This window comes from Aegilops tauschii, chromosome 1, assembly GCF_002575655.3.
Source record: "Aegilops tauschii subsp. strangulata cultivar AL8/78 chromosome 1, Aet v6.0, whole genome shotgun sequence".
NCBI classification, from domain to species: Eukaryota; Viridiplantae; Streptophyta; class Magnoliopsida; order Poales; family Poaceae; genus Aegilops; species Aegilops tauschii.
In genome coordinates, this window is record NC_053035.3 from 69,365,900 (window position 1) to 69,390,907 (window position 25,008).

General features: G+C 45.9%; 1 protein-coding gene across 1 annotated transcript; it reads left to right on the plus strand.

Moving 5' to 3' along the window:
• The first annotated feature begins 13,477 nt into the window (after positions 1-13,477).
• LOC109765591 (peroxidase 2) lies at positions 13,478-17,377 on the plus strand. Its single transcript, XM_020324381.4, has 2 exons — positions 13,478-13,869; positions 16,271-17,377. The coding sequence occupies exons 1-2, from the start codon at positions 13,660-13,662 to the stop codon at positions 17,081-17,083; spliced, it is 1,023 nt and encodes a 340-aa protein (XP_020179970.1). The 5' UTR covers positions 13,478-13,659; the 3' UTR covers positions 17,084-17,377.
• The last annotated feature ends 7,631 nt before the right edge of the window (positions 17,378-25,008 follow it).

Consider the following 25,008-nt stretch of genomic DNA (forward strand, 5'->3'; position numbering starts at 1 on the left):
CATGCGCCTCGAGAAGCAGAGGGACTTCCGTGGTGTTTAGGCGCCCTCTGCATGGGCATGTCCATGTCTCGGTGCAACATGACTGTTGGATCAAACTCAGACGGTGCAGATTAGTCACTGTAGCACAAAGCGTGTGGGTGTGTTTGGTTGCATTCTCATCTCAATATAGTTGTTTCCTCTTCGTGCATTTGTGTTAACCTACTAGTTTGGACTCATGCACCCTTCATGCACTCTGCCAAACACCCAAAAGTGGGTCGAGAAGGGAACTTTTGCTCCCATCCCGTGCACCCTTCATACACCCTGCCTAACACTATTCGTGCTTCATATGGTTCATGTTTCGTGGAGTACTGTAGCACCGTACTCTCCATGCCCTGTAGACCTAGTTCTGTTAACATTGATCTCACCGTTCATTCTCGACTGGACAGTCGAGAAAGCGGTATTATGTTACTACATTACTGTTCATATAGTTGACATGCGCACAACATCATTTGTTGTCATCATATCTTACAACACTAGCAACAAGATTATGTAGTACTGACGTATGAACCACTGCACATGCCTAGTAGTAGGAGCATTGTGTATGTTCAAGTGGCTGCCGTGTTTCGCACTCCTCCATCGTAAGAGTGGAAACGCTTGCTGTAATCATTTTTTTCTTCAGAAAAACAGTGGACACACTCTACCGTGCGGATCCTCCTCCAGCCATGCACTAAATTACTCACTTTCGCCGATGTGTGGGACAGCCAGCATCGGGGTCCACCAGCCATGCACTAAATTGCTCCATAGTAGAGTGACGGTAGACTACCCCAATCGAAGCGCCGCAGTAATGCCCAATGAGCCATCAAATCACAAAACCCCCTCCTTTCCAGCAATAAGTTGGACGGACGAAGCAACCATCATTTCACTCTTCTCTCTCAGCTTCCTCTCTACCCAACTCGCTTCTCCCTCATCTTGTTCCTCATTTCTTCAAGAAAACCCCGACCTGCTTCTGCCATTGTTCTTCTCTCCCAAAGAAGGAAAGGCGAGCGCATCAATGGTGTTGATTCTGGCCAAGGCCCGGTCTTGCAAACCCGAGACTGATCCTATAACTCCCTCTCTTTTCATCTTTTGGGTTTGTGATTATGGTTTCTTTTCTTTTATTTCTATTTGACAGTTTCTTGATGGACGCTGGAGCACCGGCCGAAGTGATGTCTATGGCTCTGGCCCAAACTGTCGAGGCTCATGGTACGAAGGAGCGCAAGCACATCACCGAGACTACCGCAGACAAGCTCAAAGCCATCGCCCTGTCCAAGCCCCCCTCTCCTGGATCCCTCATTAAGCAAGTCCAGGTAATATCTCTTCTTGACGATCTTTTTCTCGATCTTGATCGTGTTTTTTCATCTAACACGCAGTACTAGTACTAGTAGTACAACTTTCTGGGTGATCTTGCATGTGATTTTTGTGTGCCAAATGACGGTTCTAAATTCCTCTTTTGACCAAAACATGCGAGAGGTTGACACTGATTTCTTATAGATTACTTTCAACTACTCCCTCTGTCCCAAATTTCTTGTCTTAGATTTGTCTAGATACGGTTGTATCTAATACTAAAATGTGACTTGATACATCCGTATCTAGACAAATCTAAGACAAGAATTTTGGGACGGAGGGAGTACTTTATGAACATCAATGCTACCTTTGAAGAGGGTATATTTGCCTCGGTAACTTGTGTTATGGATATTGCAAGTAATCCCTCTTCTCTCATGCCTTTGAAGACATGTTCTAGTGTCTTTGTTCACTCATTTCTATGCGTATATGTAGTCATATATGGATTATAATATCGAAAATCATCTTATATTTCTGAACGGAGGTAGTAACAAAATATGGTTTCTGTTTGAATTAGAACCAGGTCCGCGGTGGAGATGAAGTTCTCAAAGTCATGCCGTGTGAACTGGAAGACCTGAGGATGAGTTCTACTGCTAAACTATCCAGCTGTTGTGTCCTTGTCGCCACGTGTCCTGAACTAGTGTTTTCCTGTAGCATTGTTGTCAGGTGTGTTCTCGAGGTTGTACTTGACCACAACAATTTCCTGGTTGTGCCTTTGATTACGAAGGGTGTGGTTCTTGTAAAGCTTCCCAACAAATCTGATGCGACCTGTCTTCATGATCATGTTTATGAGTGGAAAGACCACTCTGTTATGTTCTCCAAGGTTGACGAGATGGTGATGGTGCTTGTAGACATCTCTCACGAAGTCCATGGCCTAGTCAGTTATGCGGGGTTCATCCCGTAGGTCTGTGGCAAGAAATAGTCTGCAGAGTTTAATTAGTGCAACTTTGCTTGTCTGTAGTAAGTACTATTGTTCAGTACTTGATTTTTGTTTGTGAACCCTGTATTGTTTATTAGTACTGCCGCTTTTGGTGTGTGGTCAGTCCTGAGAACGGTCTATGTTAATGTCTATCCACTCAATTCAGTCTGTATATTTTGAAGTATCCAGATCATCTTTTTTGTGAGGACGGTTTATCAATTATGGTTACACTCCAATATCTGTATGCATTGCAGGGTTTATCGCACCCACCAGGATTTCCAGTCCCATGGATGTTCGGTCCATATGACTTTACACGACCTTTGGACTGTCCTGCTTGTGGTAGTAGGCGGGGCCCCTGCATGCCACCCGTAGTTGGACGATCAATCTTCTGTTTAGTACTTCAACATAGTGATTTCCTGGTAAGGATTCACTCGTGTCACATCAAGTAAATCCTATTGATTTATTGTCTAAATCTTATTGATTTAATGTCATGTTTTCTTTCTTTTCCTGCAATTTTACGATGCAGGTCTTGCCATGTGACATTCATCACAGAATAAACCGTTTGGTTTGCTCTACGATGGCTATTTTTGCAGGTTTCACTTCTTATGTCGTGTCAGTAACGAAGGCACAATCCATCACTTATATTACTGGAAAAGATTGGATCAGTCTGTTGTCTGAGTACAAGCTGCATCCCTATGATGAACTGCAGTTTGGTTTAACAAAAATGCCACAATTAGTCCTTCTCGTGTTTAAAAGAAATGAAGAAAAAAAACTAGATCACGGTCACGAAGCCTAGTCAAGTTAGAAAGCTGATCATAGCAGACCAGACACGATCGCCGCTGTCTCGCACATCGGTACCACCTTCAGCAACGGATCGAGCACCGGTAGTTGCTCTAGCACTGACAGCGGCAGCAGCTCAGTCTGATCCAGCTAAGGATTGGGCACCGACCGCGTCAGCGGATCAGGCTAATCTACCGGAGGATCGGGCATCGACACCGGCACCTGCTCCGACACCGGCACCAGCTCTACAAGGAGCACCATCTCCGGCAGCAAATGCGGCTTCGGTACCTGCACCAACACTTGCACTTGCATCTGCTCCGGCCCGTGCAGCGGCAACCGAACAAGCAGTTGCACCGGCAATAGACTGGGCTGCAGTTCGCACTTCATATACCAAAGTCCTTACAAAAACCGACATGTCCACCTTCTTGGTAAGCATTGGCCGCCAAAGTGTTTCGTTATTTTTTCTTTCCATGTTGTTTCGCATGATTCACTGTGTTGATCTAACTGTTTGGGTATGTCTTCTTGTTTGCAAACAGAGAATTCCTAGAGTAACGAGGGAGTTGTTCAACAATCCGGGCGACAGCGGCCAAGTTTCTCTTACCATGCGCAGCCTTGGTGTGAATGAACCTGCTCAATATACCGTAAGTACAAAGGATGGTCGCATGATGATTGATGCTAAAGGATGGTCAAGGTTCAAATCTAAATCATATCTTGCGGTAGGGGATGATCTCAAAATCTAACTTTCTCGGCAAGGAGAGCTGGTCCAAATCAACTTTGAAATTCTTTAGTAGCAGCACGCAACTGCCGAACTGATCTATCCTCTGAGAGATTTTGATGTAATAATCTGGCATGGTGAAAAAAGTGTCATGTGTGTATAAGTAATATGACAGTATTATTTATCACATGGTATATCGTTGATAGAATTGCAACTCTCACTGCTGGTTAGGAACTGTCGTTTGATTTCATTCCAACAGCTGTCGTGCTTTATTCAATTTTGTATATTCGCCTTGCGACAGGATCTAAAACCAGCGCCGTAATCGCTTGCAATATGAAAAGCGCTGAGGTAGAACACATGGGCCCCCAAACATGCAGGGTGGGCCTGCGGCCCAAAGTCCAGAACTGTGAGCCAGTCCGAGAATTATATTCTCAGCTGAACCCCCATAATGCCTGTGCATTGCACATAACATCAAGATGCATTTGTATGAGTATTTTATCTTGTGAGAGAAAAGGATGAACGAGGGAAGGCCTTATTTGCAAATGTGGAGAGGTGTGTGGGTACCTTTTTGCAAAATTGCCATAGTTTCCTTCCTATCCGTCAAATATATATCAGATGGCCTATATTGCAGGATGGGAGGCACACCATCATCACCAACTCGTCTATACTGTGTTAAAAACAACTCTGTTTTTATAATTATATATGTTATATATATTCCCCTTGATTTTTCTTATGTATAAAGTTGTGCTATAAAAGATTTGTATATTTCTTTACAGAGGGAGTATCTCTCTGTCAAAAATATATTTTTGTGTAACTAGTTACTCCTGTCTTTCTACTTCCTTTCGCTGATATGTGGGGCATCCGGCAACGGGGTCAAGTGCCATATGCACAAATTAGAGTGCACAACTGCACGGTAGACACACCCCGGTCGTAGCGCTGCAGTAATGCCCAATGAGCCATCAAATCACAACCCCCCTTCCAGATTTAGCAGTAAGCTGGACGGACGAAGCGGCAATATTTCACTGGGCCTGAATCCCCTTCTCCCCCGTCTACTTGTTCAGAGAAAACCCCCTCTCGGCGATTGCATAGGGTTTTCTCATGGAGAACCAGGTACGAATTCTTCATCCATCCCCGATAAATCCAAGTCCCTTGGTCGCGGGTAATCCTAGGATGGCAGCCGCCGCCGTTGATGCATTTTTCTTCCTACTGAATCTAGTGTGTTTCATTTGTAGTGCCCAAAGTGCGAGGACCCTACATGTTTCTGCGCCCTCGGCGAGACGCCACACTTGTTCCTTCTCATCCTAACACAGTATGTTCCTAGAATCCTCTTTTCTATCCGGGAGGGTGGGGTTTTTTTGAACATGTTGTCGACTAATTTGGAAATTTGGATTGCTATATTTGGATAAAAGGTACTACCAGTACGATGGTCAACACTGACATGAAGGAGGAAGTTATTTCTAGATTTGGATAGGGAATACATTGTGTTCTCATATTATTTTTCCTGCAGTGCCTTATTTGCTCTGCCAGAACACATGTACTCAAGATGCTCGGCCTTGCCATAACTGAATACACCAGTTTAATGGTCACAGTGAAGACAAGCCATGGATATAAGTTCCGAGTTGGGTTCATGAACCAAGAAGATCACTGCTTTTTTATGGCCGAACTTGGATAAACTTTCTCAAGTGTTACGGACTGAAAGTTGGCGCACGAATGTTGATGGAAATAGCAGAACCTGGTCTCATCTTCACTGCGATCTTCCACCCCGACGTCGTTCCAATTGTTCATCCATGTTAGTTTTGTATCTGGTTCTTGCTTATTGCCTCGATTACTCCTTAATCCACCTATTCTGTCTAACTAATCACAATTTAACTTTAGAAGTAGCAACAAATCTCTCACGAAGATGCTACTTCTAACTAATATTTTCTTATAATTGGTGGCACGTGTAGGTTTTTTCAGAGTTAAGCAGGCTGCTCGTTTGTTATTCTGTAACAACTCGGCTGTTACTGATGGCACTGAAGTTGACTGGGACGACATCCACAAGTTCCTACACTTTATTGATCGTCTTGAGGTCCTTGTGGGGCGTTTCAATGGTGGAAGGCCACGTGAGATATGTGTGCCACTGCTGCACTCGTTGAACAGGTCCAACTGTGTCGAGAAACTTATGGTACGAGCTGTTTTCTGTTATATATGTTGTTCATAAACTATTGCTTATACACAGTTTTACAGCTGTGATCTTCTTGAAACAGGAAATGCCCAGTTCTATTGTTCCTATACAGATGCCTGACCATGGTCGGGTCAGACTTGCGCTTGGTCACAACATGATGTTTATGTCGACCTACTCCATTCCTCTTGGAGGTGAAAAGATACTTATTCATGGGTGGTCTCAAATAATGAAGGCCCGTCCACCTTGGAGAATAGGACAGAAGATTATGTTCCTGCTTTTCCATGGCTCTAAAGCGAATATCCTGTTTATTGACCACATTGCGAGATGAAGCCGCTTTCAGAAGGTTGTGGATGCGTGGGGTGGCGCCTGGGCCTTGTCCTGGGGCTTGGCGGCCTCACCCTTGGTTGTAGGCAAAGTAGCACTGTTCGAGGCGTGCTTTGTATGGTTGAACCTATATAAGTACTCATACTGCTTTCAGCTATGGTTGTTAAGTGCCCCTGCTGGTTTCAGTTAAGGTTGTTAAGTACTCCTGCTGCTTTTACAGTCTGTCGTGTTTCTTCAGTCCTGTCTTCCTCCAGCCGCCAAAACCAAACCAGCGCCGGCGGGGCCACCTGCTTCCGCCTCCCATGGCTGGCTGTGCCTCAGCGCACGCATCGCCGCCCCACCGTCTCCTAAATCGTTAACGCCGACGTCCGAGGCCTCGCCGTCGTCCTCCGCGCGCTTTGGTGCGCTCGCCGCAGCGCCGCCCTCTCGCGTTGTCAACATGGTCAACAAACAACAGGAATCGGTAGAAGTACGTGGAGAGGATGACAGTACGGGCCCACCATGTGAGCGTATGGAAAAATAAAATGCTTCCTCCTAGTGTTTTCCTGACATCTGAGACCCACGACATTGTGAGCGTATATAGTCAATAGACAAGAGAACAGCACAAGATCGGCTAACACCTGGGACGTAGCTGCTCGAGCAGTACTTTTTTTTGTTATTGTTGAGACGGAGCAGGGTTTGAACTGGGCTGTGGCCCGTCTAGCCCAGGCTTATATTTTATGTTCACCATGTGACCAGCCCAGCTATTTTTTCTTTGTGAAAATGAGCCCAGTTTATTTTTTCTGAAGAATACCCAATCCAGGCCTACTTATTTTTCTACGCCCTGATGGGCTGCAACTCTTTCAAGACGCCTGAAAATCTTGAAAGTAATATGAAATGGGTTGTAAATATAAAAACAGATGACAAATTGGCAATTACTTTATAATTTCTGAATTTTTTCACATTTTCAGATTCCTATTTCACTGGGCATTAACCTAATTTAAATATATCTTCAAAGTACTTTAAATCTGGCTCGACATTTCGGTATTAAAAATAGTTTGGAACCCACAGAAATATGCAAAATTGGCCCTGGCCAACCAAAAAAGGGACTGCAATAAATTGCATAAGAAGTCACAGTGAGCTATATATAAATTATTAAAAAAAAGGAACGGTCTGACTTATGGGCCTATTAAGTTGACGCGTATGCATGATTTTTTAGTTATTATATACGTCAACAAACGATTCCAGCAGACGTAACCGTTGGATGTCAATCCAACGGCCGTTGTGTTTCTTCAATCTCTGATCTTCTTGCTCCAGCCGCCAAATCCAGCGCCGGCGGGACTGCCTGCTCCCGCCTCCCGTGTAGGCCTCACCGCCCCCTACTACTCCCACCGCTGGCCAGGGCATCCCTCTACTCACCCACACCCCCTGTTATTATGCGACGACGGCAGCCTCACACCGCAACCGAACCAGTGAACCCTCGTACTCCTCTCCGCGTGGGCATCCACTACCACGTCTTCCCCGGCTACGCGTCGTCCCCTTCCTAGGCCTCGCCATCATCCACCGCCCTGGTGCTCTCAGCACGGCGTGGTCAATGTGGTCAAGGAACGACTTCCATCGGAAGAGTACTATCGTGGAGAGGCTGACAGCTGGGTCCACGGCAGCCGCAAGGAAGTGCCTCCTTATTACACGGAAAATAATTATTCCTCCACCTGACAGCAGGGACCCACCGGACGGGCCATCGTATTTGGCGAAAAAAACGTTTTCCCCCTGACTGCTGGGACCCACCGGACGGGCCACCGTATTTCGTGAAAAAAATGTTCCCCCTGCTGTCAGCTCGGACCCACCGGAAGTACCTCCATATTACGCACAAAAAAATGAAAACTCCCCCTGCTAGTTGGGACCCACCTTGGTGGGAGGCTGACTTGTGGGCCTACTAAGTTGACGGGGACAGAGTGCTTTGTCAACTTAGTCAATATGAACGATTCTAGCTCCAGTGATCGTACGATGTCTATCAGATGGTCGTAGTGCTTCTTCAACCTCTGGTCTTCTTGCTCCAGCCGCCCAAAGCAGCGCCGGTCGTGTCGCATGCTCCTGCCTCCCGTCGCCGGCTGTGATGCCGCGGAGGCCTACCCGCCCCCTACTACTCCCACCGCTGGCCAGGTCATCCCTTTACTCACCCACACCCCCTGTTATTCTGCGGCGATGGCAGCCTCACACCGCAGTCGAACCAGTGAACCCTCGTACTCCTCTCCGCATGGGCATCCACTGCCGCGTCTTCCTTGGCTTCGCGTCGTCCCCTTTCTAGGCCTCGCCGTCGTCCACCGCCTTGGTGCTCTCGGCGCGGCGTGGTCAATGTGGTCAACGACCGACTTCCATCGGAAGAGTACTGTACGTGGAGAGGCTGACAGCTGGGTCCACGGTAGCCGCAAGGAAGTGCCTCCTTATTACGCGGAAAATAATTATTCCTGCACCTGACAGCGGGGACCCACCGGACGGGCCATCGTATTTCGCGAAAAAAACGTTTCCCCCCGGACTGCTGGGACCTACCAGCTACATCTTCGCACGCAAGGAAGTGCGTCTGGGCAAAAAATAACGATTCGCCCCCTGACTGCTGGGACCCACCAGCTACATCTTCGCACGCAAGGAAGTGCCTGACAGTCGGGACCCACCTGGTCGAAGCGTACGTAGCGTTGTCATTCTGGTCGCGAACGTGTACGTACATACTGGTCGATGTAGAGGCGCGCACGTGTCGTAGTAGAGGCGCGCACGTAGCATGTACACGTACGTACAACGGCCAGGGTGCAAGAAAGTAAATGCGGCCACGTACGTACATACGGGCGGGGTTTCGAACGCCTACTCGCGCGTACGTACGGCCAGGGCTCGTGTACATGGCTTGGTCGGAACGGAGAAACTGCGTCGTCGTCGTGTTCATGGGGAGGCAACGGAATGCGTCGTGTTCATCGGGAGGCAACAGAACGCGTAGGAGCCAACCGGCTTGGACGGAACAGCCGATGGAAACGAGGCCTGGCGTACCGCAGAAGGGAGGAAACGGCCTTGTGTTCGACCGGCCACATTCGAAACGGGATCCTGTTCATCAGGAGGGGTCTGGCGTACCGCAAACCAGAGGAAACGGACCTCCTACGGTCGAAACGGGGGTCCTGTTGATAGGGAAGGGTGTGGTGTACCGCAAAATGGCGGAAACGGACTTGTGTTGGAGCGCTACGGTCGAAACGGGGGTCCTGTTCATCGGGAGGGGTGTGGCGTACCACAAAACGGGACTCCTCGGGATACTGTTCATCTCCACCGTCGACCCCCTCCAGCCTCCACGGGCTACTGTTCATCCACCGTCGAACTCCTCCAGCCTCCACCTGCGACCGTTCATCCACGGGCTCCTGTTCATCCAGCCTCCACCGCGCGCTACTCCACCGGCTATTGTTCAACCAGCCCTCTCCACGGGCTCCTGTTCAACCACCCCTCCACGGGCTACTGTTCATCCAGCCCCCCACCGTCTATTGTTCATCCAACCCTCCGCGGGGTGGTCCTGTTCATCCAGCCCTCCACGGGGTCCTGTTCATCCAGCCCCAACCGGCTCGATCGGTCGGGGTCCTGTTCATCCAGAGGCAACACCACGGGGCCCTTTTCATCCACCCCCACCGGGAACTGTTCATCCAAACCCCCCCCCCCAGCAACGCTCACTCACTGTTCATTCAGAGGTAGTATCGATCAGCTTCAGTTAGCAGCAGTATCGAAGGAATCACTCGATCTGGTTTAGTTAACAGCCATCGATCGATCGCTCGGGTTCAGTAACGCGTAGCCTGCAGTGCAATCGCTCGGGTTCAGTTAGAGCCCAACGCCTCGCACCCACGTGCGTGCGTGTACGAGATAAACACGTATCGCTCGGCACCGACCACCCACCGTAACCGGGAACACCCCGATATTTTCCTCGCCCTCGCTTCTACCACGGTTTTTTCCGTCATGGACGGCCCAAAGAATGTCATGCAGCTGCGTCTCCGGCCTGCCCAGGACGAAAAGGCCATTTCTGTCATGATTTTTGGTCATAGAAGTAGGACCCCACCATGTATGATGATACCGGGTTTGTCACAATTATCATCATAGAAGTGTCATAAGTATGACAAAAAAAATTCGTTCGGCCCAAAATGTCATGGATGTGTCTTTTTTTTGTAGTGACCATTGTTTGCCTTCCACTGCAGCAATTCCAGTGTGGTACCGAGCTTTGTGTTGCCATCTTCGCAATTTGGGTACAACCCTTTTTTGTGATCCTCTAACATGCGATCGAACTTCAACTTCTCCTTTTCACTTTCGCATTGCCTCTTTGCATCAACAATGACCCGGCGAAGATCATCGGGCACATCGTCTGGTTCCTCTTGATCTTCAGCTTCCCCCATTGCAGCATCACTGTATTCAGGGGGCACATAGTTGTCATCATCCTCTTCTTCTTCGTTGTTTTCCATCATAACCCCTCTTTCTCCGAGCTTGGTCCAAACAATATAGTGTGGCATGAAACCCTTGATAAGCAGGTGGGTGTGAAGGATTTTTCGGTCAGAGTAAGACTTCATATTCCCACATATAGGGCATGGACAACACATAAAACCATTCTGCTTGTTTTCCTCAGTCACTTCGAGAAAATTATGCACGCCCTTAATGTACTCGGAGGTGTGTCTGTGACCGTACATTCATTGCATGTTCATCTGCGTGCATTATATATAATTAAGTGTGTCAAAAACCATTACAGAATATCATGAATACAGAAGTGACCAAATTAATAGAAGTTCATCATCACATTAAAACGAAAGTACAGTAGTGATCAAATGTTATTACTGAAAAATTAATACATAAAGTTCATACATATATAGTTCTCATTGAACAACATATATATAGCTCTCTAGAGCATCTAATTAAACCATACATTGAAACTATGTAAAACATTTCAATGCAACAACAAATGCGATAATAATCGCAACTAAGGTAGAAATTGATCCAACGGCATAATAATACCAAGCCTCGGTATGAATGGCATATTTTCTAATCTTTCTAATCTTCAAGCGCATTGCATCCATCTTGATCTTGTGATCATCGACGACATTCGCAACATGCAACTCCAATCTCATCTTCTCCTCCTCAATTCTTTTTAATTTTTTATTCAGGTAATTGTTTTTTCTTCAACTAAATTTAACCTCTCGACAATAGGGTCGGTCGGAATTTCCGGTTCACATACCTCCTAGATAAAAACATCTATGTCACGTTGGTCGACATAATTGTCATAAACACTAAATGAACCAAATAGTTATAAAATATAATATATACCACATCTGATCATAGACAGGACGAGGGCCGACGGAGGTGGATACCAAAACCATCACACTATATAATAACAAACAATAATAAAAGTAAGAAAATTATGCAAGTATCTATCTAAATCATACAAGTAAGAACTTTTTTTATTTTAGAAAGAAGATAAGAACAAGAGGCTCACCACGGTGGTGCCGGCGACGAGATCAGCGCGGGCGATCGACGGCGGTGAGGACGGGGACGGGACAGGACGGACCGCCAAACCTAGACAAATCTTGAGAAAAATTGGAGTTTGGACAAGGAGCTTTGAGAGGAGAAAGCTTAAGTGTGGCTCGGGCATTTCATCGAACACCTCATGTGCATAGGAGGTGAGCTAGAGCACCACAAAGCTCTCCCACGACCGGCCAAAAAAACAGAGCAGTGCACTGCTCTGCTCGCGGGCAGGGGGTATATATAGGTCACTCTTTAGCCCCGGTTCGTGGCTAAAACCGAGACTAAAGGAACACATTTGGTCCCGGTTCCAGACATGAACCGGGACCAATGGGCCTCGCTCCTGGCCCAACAACCTTTAATCCCGGTTCGTGGCTGGAACCGGGACCAAGGCCCCCGAGGCCCGGCCGGCGCCCTGGCCTCACGAACCGGGACTGATGCCCCCATTGGTCCTGGTTCGTAGGGGAACCGGGATTAATGCCCTTTTCAGGCCTGGACCATAGCCATGTTTTCTACTAGTGCTTAGCTTTCGAGTTGCCTTAAGAACATGTCTGGGAACCCAGTGAATATGTGCACCGGATGTGACCATGCTTCTCCAATTGTTGGATGGAGAAGTGATGGCCATGATCTGTTGACTCTTGCCATATTAAACACATTGTATTTCCTTAAAATCAACCTTTGGTATTTTTGCTATGAAACCAAGTTTTGATACAAAACTAAGTTTCATGAAGTCTTGGATATGGAAGTAAGTTTCATCAACTTTTTAGATGTGAAACATGATGAAACTTGTGTATGGATTATCAAGTTTTAGATGAGATAACTTGTTGGGTTGATTTTCTGAGTTGAGATGGATTGCAGGTTGATATTGGTAAAAAAAAATATAAGGTTATATTTCCTAAAAATAGCAGCAACCAAAACCCCAAAGAGCTGGGGTGCACAATGATTTTGATAAAATACAAGGTTATTTATGTAAATAAGCAGCCACCCAACTTGCGTTGAATCTTGCTCGTCGCTTTTTCATCCAATGGCCTACTAAAAACCATAGGCACGGTGCACTGGATACATTCTCCTGATGATTTTATATCCAAGCCCAATCAAACATAGTCATACTCGGCGTCTTAAAGTGGTGATTGGTAAGCTAATGACACGACAATGATGTAAATCCATGCACATTCTACATGAACACCATGAATCATTCTTTCTCGGTAACTCCAATAAGTGGGTTTTCAAGAAATGTGTAACCGAATGTCATGTGTAAATTTCAACATTGACGTAATCTGCATCGTCCCACCATCGACCTTGTCGTCTCGGACCCGTGTCCTGAAATTTGATTCCGGAAATCTTTTTAGCGTATGTAAATTGCCGAAACGGTTTCCAGTTCCGTGGATCAAACCAAAATTTGTGCCGACTAAATCGAATCACGTGTCAACAAAAGTTTAACGAAGGTTTGAGTGAATCTTGTCTGAAACGTGGCCGAGCTTATGTTTCGGCCGAACATGTTGGCACCCACGCACATGTCTGATGTGTGTACCACTTCTCCCAAGACTGTTCACGCCCTGGTCGAGACAAAGAGGAGTCCCGGCAAGTTGTACCACGCCACAGACGTACGCCGGGGCCACGTCGCTTTTTACGTTGGCCGTTCGCTGTCACGGGGCGATCAGGCAGATCACCAGCCGTTAAAATTTCTCGTCAGAGCAAGCGATCGAGCCGGCCGCCGTTATATACCACGCGCCCCAGAGCCTTCCCTTGAGCACACTGCACTCCGCAGCCCGCACCACACCAACCAGCAGCACTGCTCTCCTAGCTAGTGCCGGCCACTCGAGCGAGCAAAGCCGCTGCTTCTGTCGGCGGCAGGTAGGTGGCGCCGTGCGTGCGTGAGCTGGTCGGCCGGCGAGGATGATGAGGACGGTGGCGGCGGTGGCGGTGGCCGTGCTGCTGGCGGCGGCGGTGGCGGCGGAGGCGAGCGAGCTCAAGGTGGGGTACTACGACAAGAGCTGCCGGGGCGTGGAGAACGTGGTGAAGTGGCACGTCGCCAGGGCCATCAAGGCCAACCGCAAGAGCGGCGCCGCCCTCGTCCGCCTCATCTTCCACGACTGCTTCGTCAGGGTACGTACGCCGCCCGCCGTCGTCTCTCTCTCTGTCACTCCGGCCGGCGCGCCACTACTCTGCTCTTTAACCACACGCCCGGCCACTGCTGTCGAGCTAGCAAAAGTACCTCTGCAACGTCCTCCAGAACAGTAGCTCTGGTTAGCTAGCTAGTAAGAGCAGTTTGTCCATGTCTGCTGCATTTTCTACTTTACATGATGCATGCACAGTGACTTAGCTCGTGATCCACAATGTCGCAGCACATTCGTACACGATGCACACACCGATGTTTTGCTCATCGAGACCGTGACACTAGACCCCACGTGGCACCGAGCGTGCTACTCCCTCTGTGCCGAAATATATGTCGCTGGAGTTACAGCTACTCCAGCGACATATGTTTCGGGACAGAGGGAGTAGATACCAACTTTTATTTTCTGTTTGTTAACAAGATACTCTTGTACCGTTTTGCATGCGTTGAGCTAACCAGCTCACCAACAAGTTTAACTAGTCATAGATCACCCCCGGAAGGACGACAGCTCAAATTATAGATGAAAATGCTTGCAATGTACTCCCTCCGTCCACAAATGCAAGACCATTTTAACACTACGATAGTATCAAAAATGGCCTTACATTTTGGGACGAAGGGGGTACAATTGGATTCGAAACTAGAATGTATATATATTCTGAAACAGCCAATCAGTGAAATGGTTATTAGTTAAGGACGGAGTTATCTCGACAGTTAGGAACCAGCATAAGTTTCAAAGTAGTCCCAGATGTTAGGCTAGCGGAGTAGTTGGTTTGTGCGTCATTGTCATCGCCCGGATGTGAATCATGGAAGCACGTCACTCCTAGTAGCCACTATACTTAACTTGAAAACAGTTGAACGGCTAGCTAGCTTCCGTGCGCTAGCTGCTCACCAGACAGCATGGCGAGCACAAAGCTTGCACAGCTAGCCCAGCTGATGCCGAGGATAACACTTGCGCAGCCGAACCGATGCCGCCGGAATGCGATGCTTTCCTTGGACATGTAGACATCTAATCGTTTCGAGCTATCTAGGCCGCTCGCCTTTCACTTTGCTAGGACCCGGCATCACTGTGCTGCCCATTGTCATTATCTTTGGCTCTCTTCCTCTGCTTTTTTTCTTCTCTTTTCTGCTTTTCTTCCGTGTGCCCGGTGTCGTTGCCTTTTGTCATTTCTCTGCTTTTAATTCCCCATGTGCCTGATGATGATACGCGCGATAAGAGGCTATATTGACAATCCGCGGTTATGCGTCGTCATCATAGTAGTCATTTAGATTTTTCTTCGAAACTTTGTGAATGATTGGATTACTTTGGACGATAAATTCTAAGGATCCGCGGTTAGGCGTCGTGTCCATAGCTATCCAGCATGTGGAATTTTCTTGGTAAGAGTCATGTTGTGCTTTCCATTCCCCTAAGTAGGCAGGCAGCCAGGCACCCCTATTAAGAGGAGTGTACAATGCGAGTACAATACTCGACAACAAAAGGGCGGTTTTTAGTTTTTGTTTGGCAACCTAGAATAGATAAGGTCCTTACTTGTAGCATCCATACTTGACTACTAGATGCCGGTACTTGATGGGTGTTTCTCTTCTCAATATACAACTAGCTCTAAAAAGGTAGGTATAAAGTAGGTAAAGCGTGGATGATGATTGTGATATACTTTGTAATATACTGTCTTTGAGCATCAACTAGTGTAAACTAATCTTGCATTGTGTATATTCTATAACCAGGATAGGAATGTAGTAGTACTAGACTTGGTTAGCTTTTCCCTTGTTCTTTTGCCATCCAAAGAAAACAAAGAAGAAAGGCAAGCTATACACTGTAAAGAGAAAGAGAAAGCGCACCTATATCAAAGATCAATAAATCAAAGATCAATAATTGGTTGCACCAGTGCTCAATCCATCCTCCCAAGTTCAAATGATCTGTTGAAAACCTCCTACTGGTACTATTTGTATTTAAGAGTAATTAATAGGTAATGGATTATAGGTGGAAAACATTAAACATGAGTGCCCTTTTCATCTGAAAATGAAGGTGCATACAAGTCTTTCCGAGATGGTCCAGCTATCAGTACGTAACTAATTAGACTAATCGATAATTATTGCCCAATAATGCACATTGCCGACATTACATTCGGAGTAGTACATGTCTGTCCAACAACTAAAAGGTAATCAGCACATTTCAGATCCGGATCGTGCTATAATAATGCTTTGCAAGTACCGACGAAATGACTTCCCATGCACACTTCAGCTGTGTGATTGGTTAAAATGCTTGGTTTGTCCCATCAAAGCTAACGACTTGTGCTAGTAACGACCATGCTTAGTTAGTTCATGCTTGATTATGTGCTACTCAATCTGTTGGAGTACGATCAACTGGATAACTGACGGACGGAGCGTACATACGTGCAGGGCTGTGACGCGTCGGTGCTGCTGGACCCGACGCCGGAGAACCCGCACACGGAGAAGACGGCGCCGATCAACATCGGCCTGGCCGCCTTCGACCTGCTCGACGACATCAAGGCGGCGGTGGAGGACCGGTGCCCCGGCGTCGTCTCCTGCGCGGACATCCTCATCTTCGCCGCCCGCGACGCCGCCAGCCTGCTGAGCAACGGCCACGTCCACTTCGACGCCCTGGCGGGGCGCCTGGACGGCGTGCACTCCCACGCGGCGGAGGCGCAGCAGGACCTCCCGGACTCCACCTTCACCATCGCCGAGCTCATCCAGAACTTCAAGCGCAAGAACTTCACCATCGAGGAGCTGGTGATCCTGTCCGGCGCGCACGCCGTGGGCGTGGGCCACTGCTCGTCGCTCCGCGCCCGGCTCACGGCGCCCGCCGACCAGATCCTCCCGGCCTACCGGGGCCTCCTCGCCGGGAAGTGCGCCAAGGGCCCGGACCCCATCGTGCCCAACAACATCAGGGACGAGGACGCCGGCGCGGTGGCGGCCACCATCCCGGGGTTCCTCCCGAAGCTGAGGAAGGTCAAGGACTTCCTGGACAACAGCTACTACCACAACAACCTGGCGAGGATCGTCACCTTCAACTCCGACTGGCAGCTGCTGACGGAGAAGGAGGCGCGGGGCCACGTGCACGAGTACGCCGACAACGGCACGCTGTGGGACGAGGACTTCTCCGACTCGCTCGTCAAGCTCAGCAAGCTGCCCATGCCGCACGGCAGCAAGGGCGAGATCAGGAAGATGTGCCGCTTCGTCAACCACCACTAAGCTTTCCAACTCTCCAAGTTCCTATCGCTAACGTTTTTCATGTGTTAAATTTGCATCTATCGATCGCCTTTGATTATTCGTTTGTTGTTATGTTTTATTTTCATTTCTTTTCTTCTTTTATTTGTGGGATTGATTTGTGGACAAATGTGCGCATGCGCCTGCGTGCGATCTGTGTAGATTTTTTTTCCTGTCAAGTGTTGTGCCCTTTGGCTGGCTTGGATACCATCCATCAAGGCATCCAATGCTCATGTAATAATAAGGGTAAAAGATGATGATGAAGTAAATTGCGTAGTACTCCCTCTGTACCGAAATATTTGTAGCTGGGGGAACATAGCTGGAGAACATTCCCTCAGCTACAAATATTTCGGTACAGAGTGAGTAGTACAATTGCCCCTATAGTTTGCCCTGTTCCTCGACAAAAAAGGAATGTTGGTCGTTCACATCCGTTGGTTTTACCGGGCCTGTGTTTTTCATGTTTTTTTGGGCCATCCATCACCAGTGTCCGCACTCCCGGCTTTGGCTTATTCCGAAAAGAAAACATAGTTTCACGAAAGGGTTGTTTTGGTGTACGAGCTCAGCCGCACCTGAAATCTGAGCCGCTGGCAGATGCATTGGGATGGTCGAAAGGGCGAAAAATGACGATACACTCGATATATAGCTTTGCACAATGCGTACATGAGCCACTTTCATGGGGGAGACTAGTATAGGATCAGCAGTTTAGGTGAGATCGTAGGAGCAACCCAAATATTTTATATTTAGACAACCAAAAACTTCTGAAAATAATTTACAACATACCTGCGGGTTATGTCTACAACTCCAAAAAAATCATCTCAAAACTCGATCTATAATTAGAGATTCAAAAAAGATAAATTCGACTATGAATAATGTTAGCTTTGGGTGAACAGTTTTTGACACTATTCACATCTAATTTTGTCTTTTTTGGTCCTCTAAGTGTAGTTTGAATTAGGAGCTGAAATTTTTTGAGCATGTACATCAAAGATGTATGAGTGTCTCCAAATTTTTTCATAATTTTCAAACATGCTTTGTATCTTCAAATAGATTGATCTCATTGATTTCATAAGGGCAGATCCTATACAAGTCTTCCCCCCACTTTCGTAGTTGGCGGTGTCCGCCCGTCATTGGTTCGGTCCTGAGCCGTGGCCCAGGATGTAAGCCCAAGTAGTCCAGCTCGATGGTCGAAGCTGAGCCATCCTATCTACTGCGTGGGCCAACTCAAAAAAAAATCTACTGCGTGGGCTTCACTGGGGGAGAAACATGTGAAAGGGTTTGACTAGTAGTGAGACCAAGACGACTCAAAAAAAAGTAGGGAGACCGAGAAGTGGGTGATGGCAGCTCGCATGGCGTCGGCGGCTGCGACCCCTTCCGGCGGAGCTGCGATGGAAGCCGACGAGCTCGAGTTCTTGCTGGATCCAGTAGACCGGTCAGTTTTTCACACCATTAGTAGTTCACTTGCCCCTAGTTTTTGGGATAACCATCACTAGTGTCCCCATTCCCGGCTTTTGGGTTAACCATCACTCATCGATTTACTCCCTAAACGTGAGAGGAGAGCCGGCCAAGATCGGCGGAGAGCGACGATTGTTGTTGATAGCGGCGGATAGCAGCAAGAGGAGGGATAGACAGCGGCTTCGATGAAGATTTTGACCCCTTCTTCGTGGGTAATGCTACATCTACGTAAATATTATTACTACCTTACGCGTGAAAAGATTTGACTGAAAAAAAGGCACAGAAGTAGAGCCGACTACCGCAACCATGCTGTAACCTCAACATCACTCACCCACCGTCGACGTTGTCATACATTGAACCGGTGCTTATTTACATTGACATTGTGCATGATTACCCAAAGTAAATGTCATTGTGAATAAAAAGCATGTCTAGGATGAAAACCGTGTCGCTTATTGCTGATAAGAGTGCCATAGGCATAGCAAAGTGAAACCACGTAGACTTAGGCCTCCTTTGGTTTATAGGATATATGAACAACACAGGAGTAGAAAAAACAAAGAAAGTGAGATGACATGCATCTCAATTCTTATAAGAAAAGATAATGTGATGCATGATATAGGAATTTTTCCATTGAGTCTAGGATATTTTTTTCCTTTGAAATGTGAAGGATTGCTTCTTAGGGCCTGTTTGGTTTGCAGCCTAAGATTGACACGTCTAACCTTAGTCATGCCACAACATTGTGTCTGGTTCATTGCCACACATTTCTAGCTACATGGTCCACATGTCAGTCTATTTTTTTTTTTGCCAAATCTCGCCACGCTTATGGTGGCCATTTTATTAGCCACACCTTTTGTTTTTTTAGAAAAGAAGGAGGACCCCCGGCCTCTGCATCTGGGCGATGCATACGGCCACTTTATTAATTATTCTCACAAGACTTTACAAAGTCATACAACAGTAAGACTAAAGCCATCGTCTAAGCAACAACTGTCGCTACTCCTATCCAATTGATGAAGGAGCGCTGATAGTCTGGGCCTAATACCAAACAGACATCGCAGCCAAATCTAAACATCTAAGACCTGAGGTCCCAACCAGGATGCCTGCCGGGTATGGGGCACCTACCAGTCCGGCGCACTCCTCAACCAGGACACCTGCCGGGTATGAGGCTGTCGCAGCCACCTGCCGCCAATCCATCTTCAGTGTTGTACTGCTGCACCACCTTGCCCGGCCTCTCTGCCATCGACGCCACCACGACGCCTGATAACGTCACCCTCCTGCGCGAGTCCCCCGCCACACATCGGGCGCCGAGTCTCCACTGCGCCACGCCGCCGAGAAATGCCACCATTAATGTGCAGAATGAATCACCACTCCACCAATTATTTCGTCCACTGGTCCCTCGAGCCCGTGTACACCTCCAAAAATGACGCCACAAGAGGGAAACGACACAATAATGCCGCCGTCATCCGATCTACTGATCTAGGGTTTTCCCCGGAGGTAGCAGATAGTGGCCTAGAACTTCTCAACAGCGATGCCTTCAACAAGGGAACGACACCGAATAGTGCCGCCATCGCCGGCCTCGGCAGCAGCCGCGAGCAGGTCTTCACCCAGATCCGTTCCAATGGCCTCCATCAAGCGTCTTGTGCATGGATCGTCCACCACCGCGGCCGCCGCGTCGCCCGTCGCGAGTCCACAGCCGCCGACGCATCCTCCACCGTCCGGGGCCGCCGCTCCGGGATCCAGCCCTCGCTGGCCGCCGGAACAAAGCCAGAGCCCCATCGAGGGCGGCCAACGGGGGCGGAGAAGCTAGATCCGACCAAGCCCGGCCAGGATCCGGCCTCTCCCCATGCTGAAGCCACTCCCGCGGCCCTGCATCTCGCCCGCGCTCGAGGCGACGCAGGGAGCGCATGCGCGCGCAACGGCGCGGAGAGGGGAAACGCCCCGCCGCCACCTTCCCTGGGGCGCGCGCGGACTTCGCCGGCGGCCCCTCCGGCGGCGGCGAAGCGTGGGAGGGGCGAGGGGGACTTGGCGGCGGCGGCGCTAGGGTTCCCTCCACACTTTGCCTAAATTTGGTTGTGGCAAAATTAGTCAGGAATCAAATAGACCCTTATCCTTCATAGGAATAGGAATCCATTTCTACAAACCAAATGGCTTCATAGGAATTTTTCCCTTGAAAATCCTATCCTATGAAATTCTATAAGATCCCTACAAAACAAAGAAGGCCTAAGGATTACATTGGACATGCTGCAGGGTGCCTACCACCACAGTGTGTGCGCGCGCGCATGTAAACCCTAGACTGAAAATTGAAAATGCAGGCACGACACAAGCCTGTTGTTATCAACTTTATGTCCGGCGTGCTCGAAACTACTCTGCGCACACATTATGGTGGCCGGTTTTCAAACGATGCCTGATCCAGCGGCCAATCGTCCATCCTGCACAGTTCATTTGGAACCTGTCGCGTCCCTGTAGTAGTTTCGCTGCTCATACCCATACATGGTTGGATGCATAGCATCATCCAAACATCGGCCGGATACTGTCGTCCCTGCATCTTTTCATTCTGCAAAAATTCATCCAAGAACAACAGAACTTTAAAATCGCCCCGAGAACAACAGCACTTTGGTTCCTTCACGAATCAAATAGGCAGCAAAAGGCGTGACTTTATTATTGATAAAAACTTGCAGGAGCAGGAGAAGGAGTATCTCATGCGTGTTACTTGTGGCAACTTGAATGTTCTCCTTTTTCGTACATCTTTTTTAAACATGTTAGCAATTTAACCGTGCGTTCAAATTATGAGCCGTTTCTTGGATTTCTCGTGTCGAGGTCTTCAAAACTAGAACTCGCATTAATAGATTTTGAGAAAGTTTTTAGGAAATCTTGAACATGTTTTAAATGTGAAAAACATTTTGTTTTGGAAAATTTTCAAGATTTTTTGAAAATTATAGTGCATTACCATATTTCAAGTTGATGGATTTTTAAAAAGCCTAAGCAAATTAAGTTTTTTAATATATGTATTTAATGTCTTCTCAAAAATATATATATAAATGAAAAGGATGAGCGAAAGAATGAAGAAACATATAAGAAAATGACCTAACCAAGAAGTTGGGCCGGCGCAATACTACCAACAGAAAGGGCGGCCGTTTAGGCTAGACCTTATTCACTTTTGCATGAAGTGACTCATAGTATCGCTCATCTAACGATTGCCTACTAGAGAGACAATGTACCATCTCGCATTAGAAATCTGTATTAATCCAGCCCATTTGAGGATTATTCACTGTGATAGACGGGGTACGATCTCGAATTAGGCGAGATATAGAGGGAGCAACTAACCAAGGGTTACCTTTTGGGGGTTCTCGCAAGCGTCACTTTTTTTGCCGCAGCCACATGTCTAGTACTGTGTGCTCCATCTGATTTTTTTTTTAAAAAAAATTCTATATGTGTTTTCGAGTTTTAAATGTTTTTAAGTCTTTGTTTTGCCTGAGTATCTCTAGGTTTTTGAGAAAAAATGTTATTTCTTTATTCATTTTTGCAAAGCACAACTATGCTTATTGAAAAGAACAATATGCTTCCACGAGAAGCCCAACGAAAGAACAACTTGTGCTTCTGTCAAAAGCATCGTATGTGCTTCAACGAGAAGCGCAGCTGTGCTTCTCGCTTCTCAGAAATGGAAAAGCACAACATGTGCCTCTACGAGAAGCACAACCTGTGCTTCCCTTGAAAAAAGGCAAAAAAAGACCATTGTGCTTCCCCAAAAAAATTGAAAATTGTAATTGTGCTTCCAGGCTTTCGGTTTTTCTTCCAGATTTTTGGTATTTGTTGTTTTGTTGGTTTTGTTTTTGTTTTTTCTTGTTTTTTGGTTTTACATGAAAAAAGAGTTCACCTAAATCTATTAGCGTGAGACCTAGTTTCAAAGAGCTCAATGTGAGAAATCCAACAATAAAAAGGATTTGGTATTTGGACGCATGGTTAAAAATATAAAATGTTTTAAATAAGCGAATGTATGAAAAAAAATAAAACTCACAGGATGTGACAAGTTACGAACATGCAGTGTGCAGTACCTGAGAGGATGAGAAGTTACCTGTAACCTTTAACTAAGTGATTTCATGAGATATAGCTTTTTTATTTTGAAAATTCACGAGATATAGCTGTGACGCGGGGGGTGGTATGTACCGTTCTCTGCGAGCTATACCAGCGAGTCGCCCATGTGAACTCGCCACATGGGCCTGGACGGGCTAAAAACAAATTATTTCTATGTTTTTTTTAGAACAAATTGTTTCTACGTTCAAACTGCAGTACTTTGATATAGCTCATGGGAAACACACGTACGTTAATTTGTAAATTGTTCCTAAAAAAAGATAACAACACATATTTTTGCCCATCCACTACATTATGTTGCATTATATGCTGGTTCTTTTGCATTCGATATGCGCGTGATATAGCCCTAGCGTTGTCATGCTTCGTCCGCAACAGAAGACCCCCTCGCCTGAAGCGCTTCCTTAATAGGCCAGACCAGCGTGGAGGAGCGTTGCCTTCTTTTTTGTTTTACTTATTACTCTTGTTTATATTTTTTAAATGGAAAGTATTATATTTAAAATTTAGGAAACGGTTCATCGTTATTTCAAAAATATTCATGCACTGTTAAAAAAATGTTTCCGCAACTTAAAAAAAAGTTAAACGTATTCAAGAAAACATCAGTAACATTAATAAAATGTGCGTGCACCTTTAGAGAGTGTTAATATAATGCAAATACAATATTAGTGTAATTTGAACAAATGTTTCGCACCTTGAAAAAATGTACATGACATTTCAAAAAATATTCGCTCATCTTAAAAATAATTTCTTGAAAGTTTATGAAATTTTTTATACAATGTTAAACAAATGTTCACGTAGTTAAAAATAATGGTTGGTACCATTCAAGAAATATGCTCAACCCGTATTTAAAAAATATTTAATACATATTTAGAAAATGTTCAAAACATGTTAGAGAAAAACATTCGTCACTTATCCAAAAAATGTTCATTGTGTTTCCAGAAAGTTCCAGATTTATATGTAAAAAAACTACCTTTATAAAAAAATAAAAACAAAGAAAGTTGATAAAGAAACACAAAAAATCGAAAGCTAATTGAAAACCGAGTGAACGCGACACCAAAAAACACAAGGAAAACAATAATATAAAATAATCCGTAATTCAGATGAAAATAGTTTATGCATGAAAGTTGCTCAGAAAAATATGGCGATTCCGAATATGCCCTCCCTTCGTCTGTAAAATAATGTTCACATAATTCATGCAATGTGATGTACCTTTCAAAAAATGCATGTGGCGCATTAACAAAATATTCATGCATGTAAAAATATGTTGGTCACATATTTAATAAGTGTTGATACAATTTAAAAAAAGTCATGATGTTTGAAAAAATGATTCGTCCCACTAAAAAAGATTATGCATGTATTAAAAAATGTATAATAATATGTGTTAATAAAAATGTCTAACTGTATACGAAAAATGTACAATTCATATTAAAAAATTAGTAACATGTTTAAAAACATAGAAAAAGAAAAGAGAAAGCCCGAAAAAGTTGAGGAAGCAAACACTGAAACTCACAAAAAAAACGACAAACAATGAAACGGAAAAGGGTTTGTTTAGGGCACATCCATCTAAGTGAGTGAATCAAGTATAAATAAAAAAAGAAAACAAAAGAAAATATCCACACGATTCCCAGCGTAAGATCAATGACATAGTACCTAGATGTGCAATAGCTAGGGCACATCTAGATGTGGTTTTGCAAAATTGAAAGAAAAAAAATACCAAAACACCGGTGTGTAAATGCAGAACGCGGAAAAACCGCAACAAAACCACCATAAAAGAAACGACAACAAAAACACGCGAAAACTATTAAACAAACTTCCCTGAAAACCGCTCCCGTAGGACCCTTATTGGGTCGGCCCATCGGCCACCCGAGGGGAGGCCGAGTTAACTTTCGATATGCGCGTGATATAGCCCTAGCGTTGTCATGCTTCGTGCGACACTGAAGACCCCCTCGCCTGAAGCGCTTCCTTAATAGGCCAGACCAGCATGGAGGAGCGCTGCCTTATTTTTTGTTCTATTTATTAATCTTGCTTATATTTTTAAATGAAAGGATTATTTTTAAAATTTCAGAAAAGGTCATCATTATTTAAAAAATATTCATGCACTGTTTAAAAAATGTTTCTGCAACTTTAAAAAAAGTTAACCGCATTCAAGAAAACATCAGTAACATTAATAAATGTGTGTGCACCTTTAGAGAGTGTTAATATAATTTCAATACAATATTAATGTAATTTGAACAAATATTTCGCACCTTGAAAAAAATGTGCATGACATTTGGAAAAATATTCTCTCATCTTAAAAATATGTTCTTGAAATTGCATGAAAATGTTTATACAATGTGAAACAAATGTTTGCATAGTTTAAAAATAATGGTTTGTACCATTCA

What these genes read in the sequence shown, in the direction of transcription:
- LOC109765591 (XM_020324381.4), top strand. Translation starts at nt 13,660, where the DNA reads ATGATGAGGACGGTGGCGGCGGTGGCGGTGGCCGTGCTGCTGGCGGCG. An exon ending in TCCACGACTGCTTCGTCAGG is followed by an intron (nt 13,870 to 16,270) that starts GTACGTACGCCG and finishes ACATACGTGCAG; the next exon opens with GGCTGTGACGCGTCGGTGCT.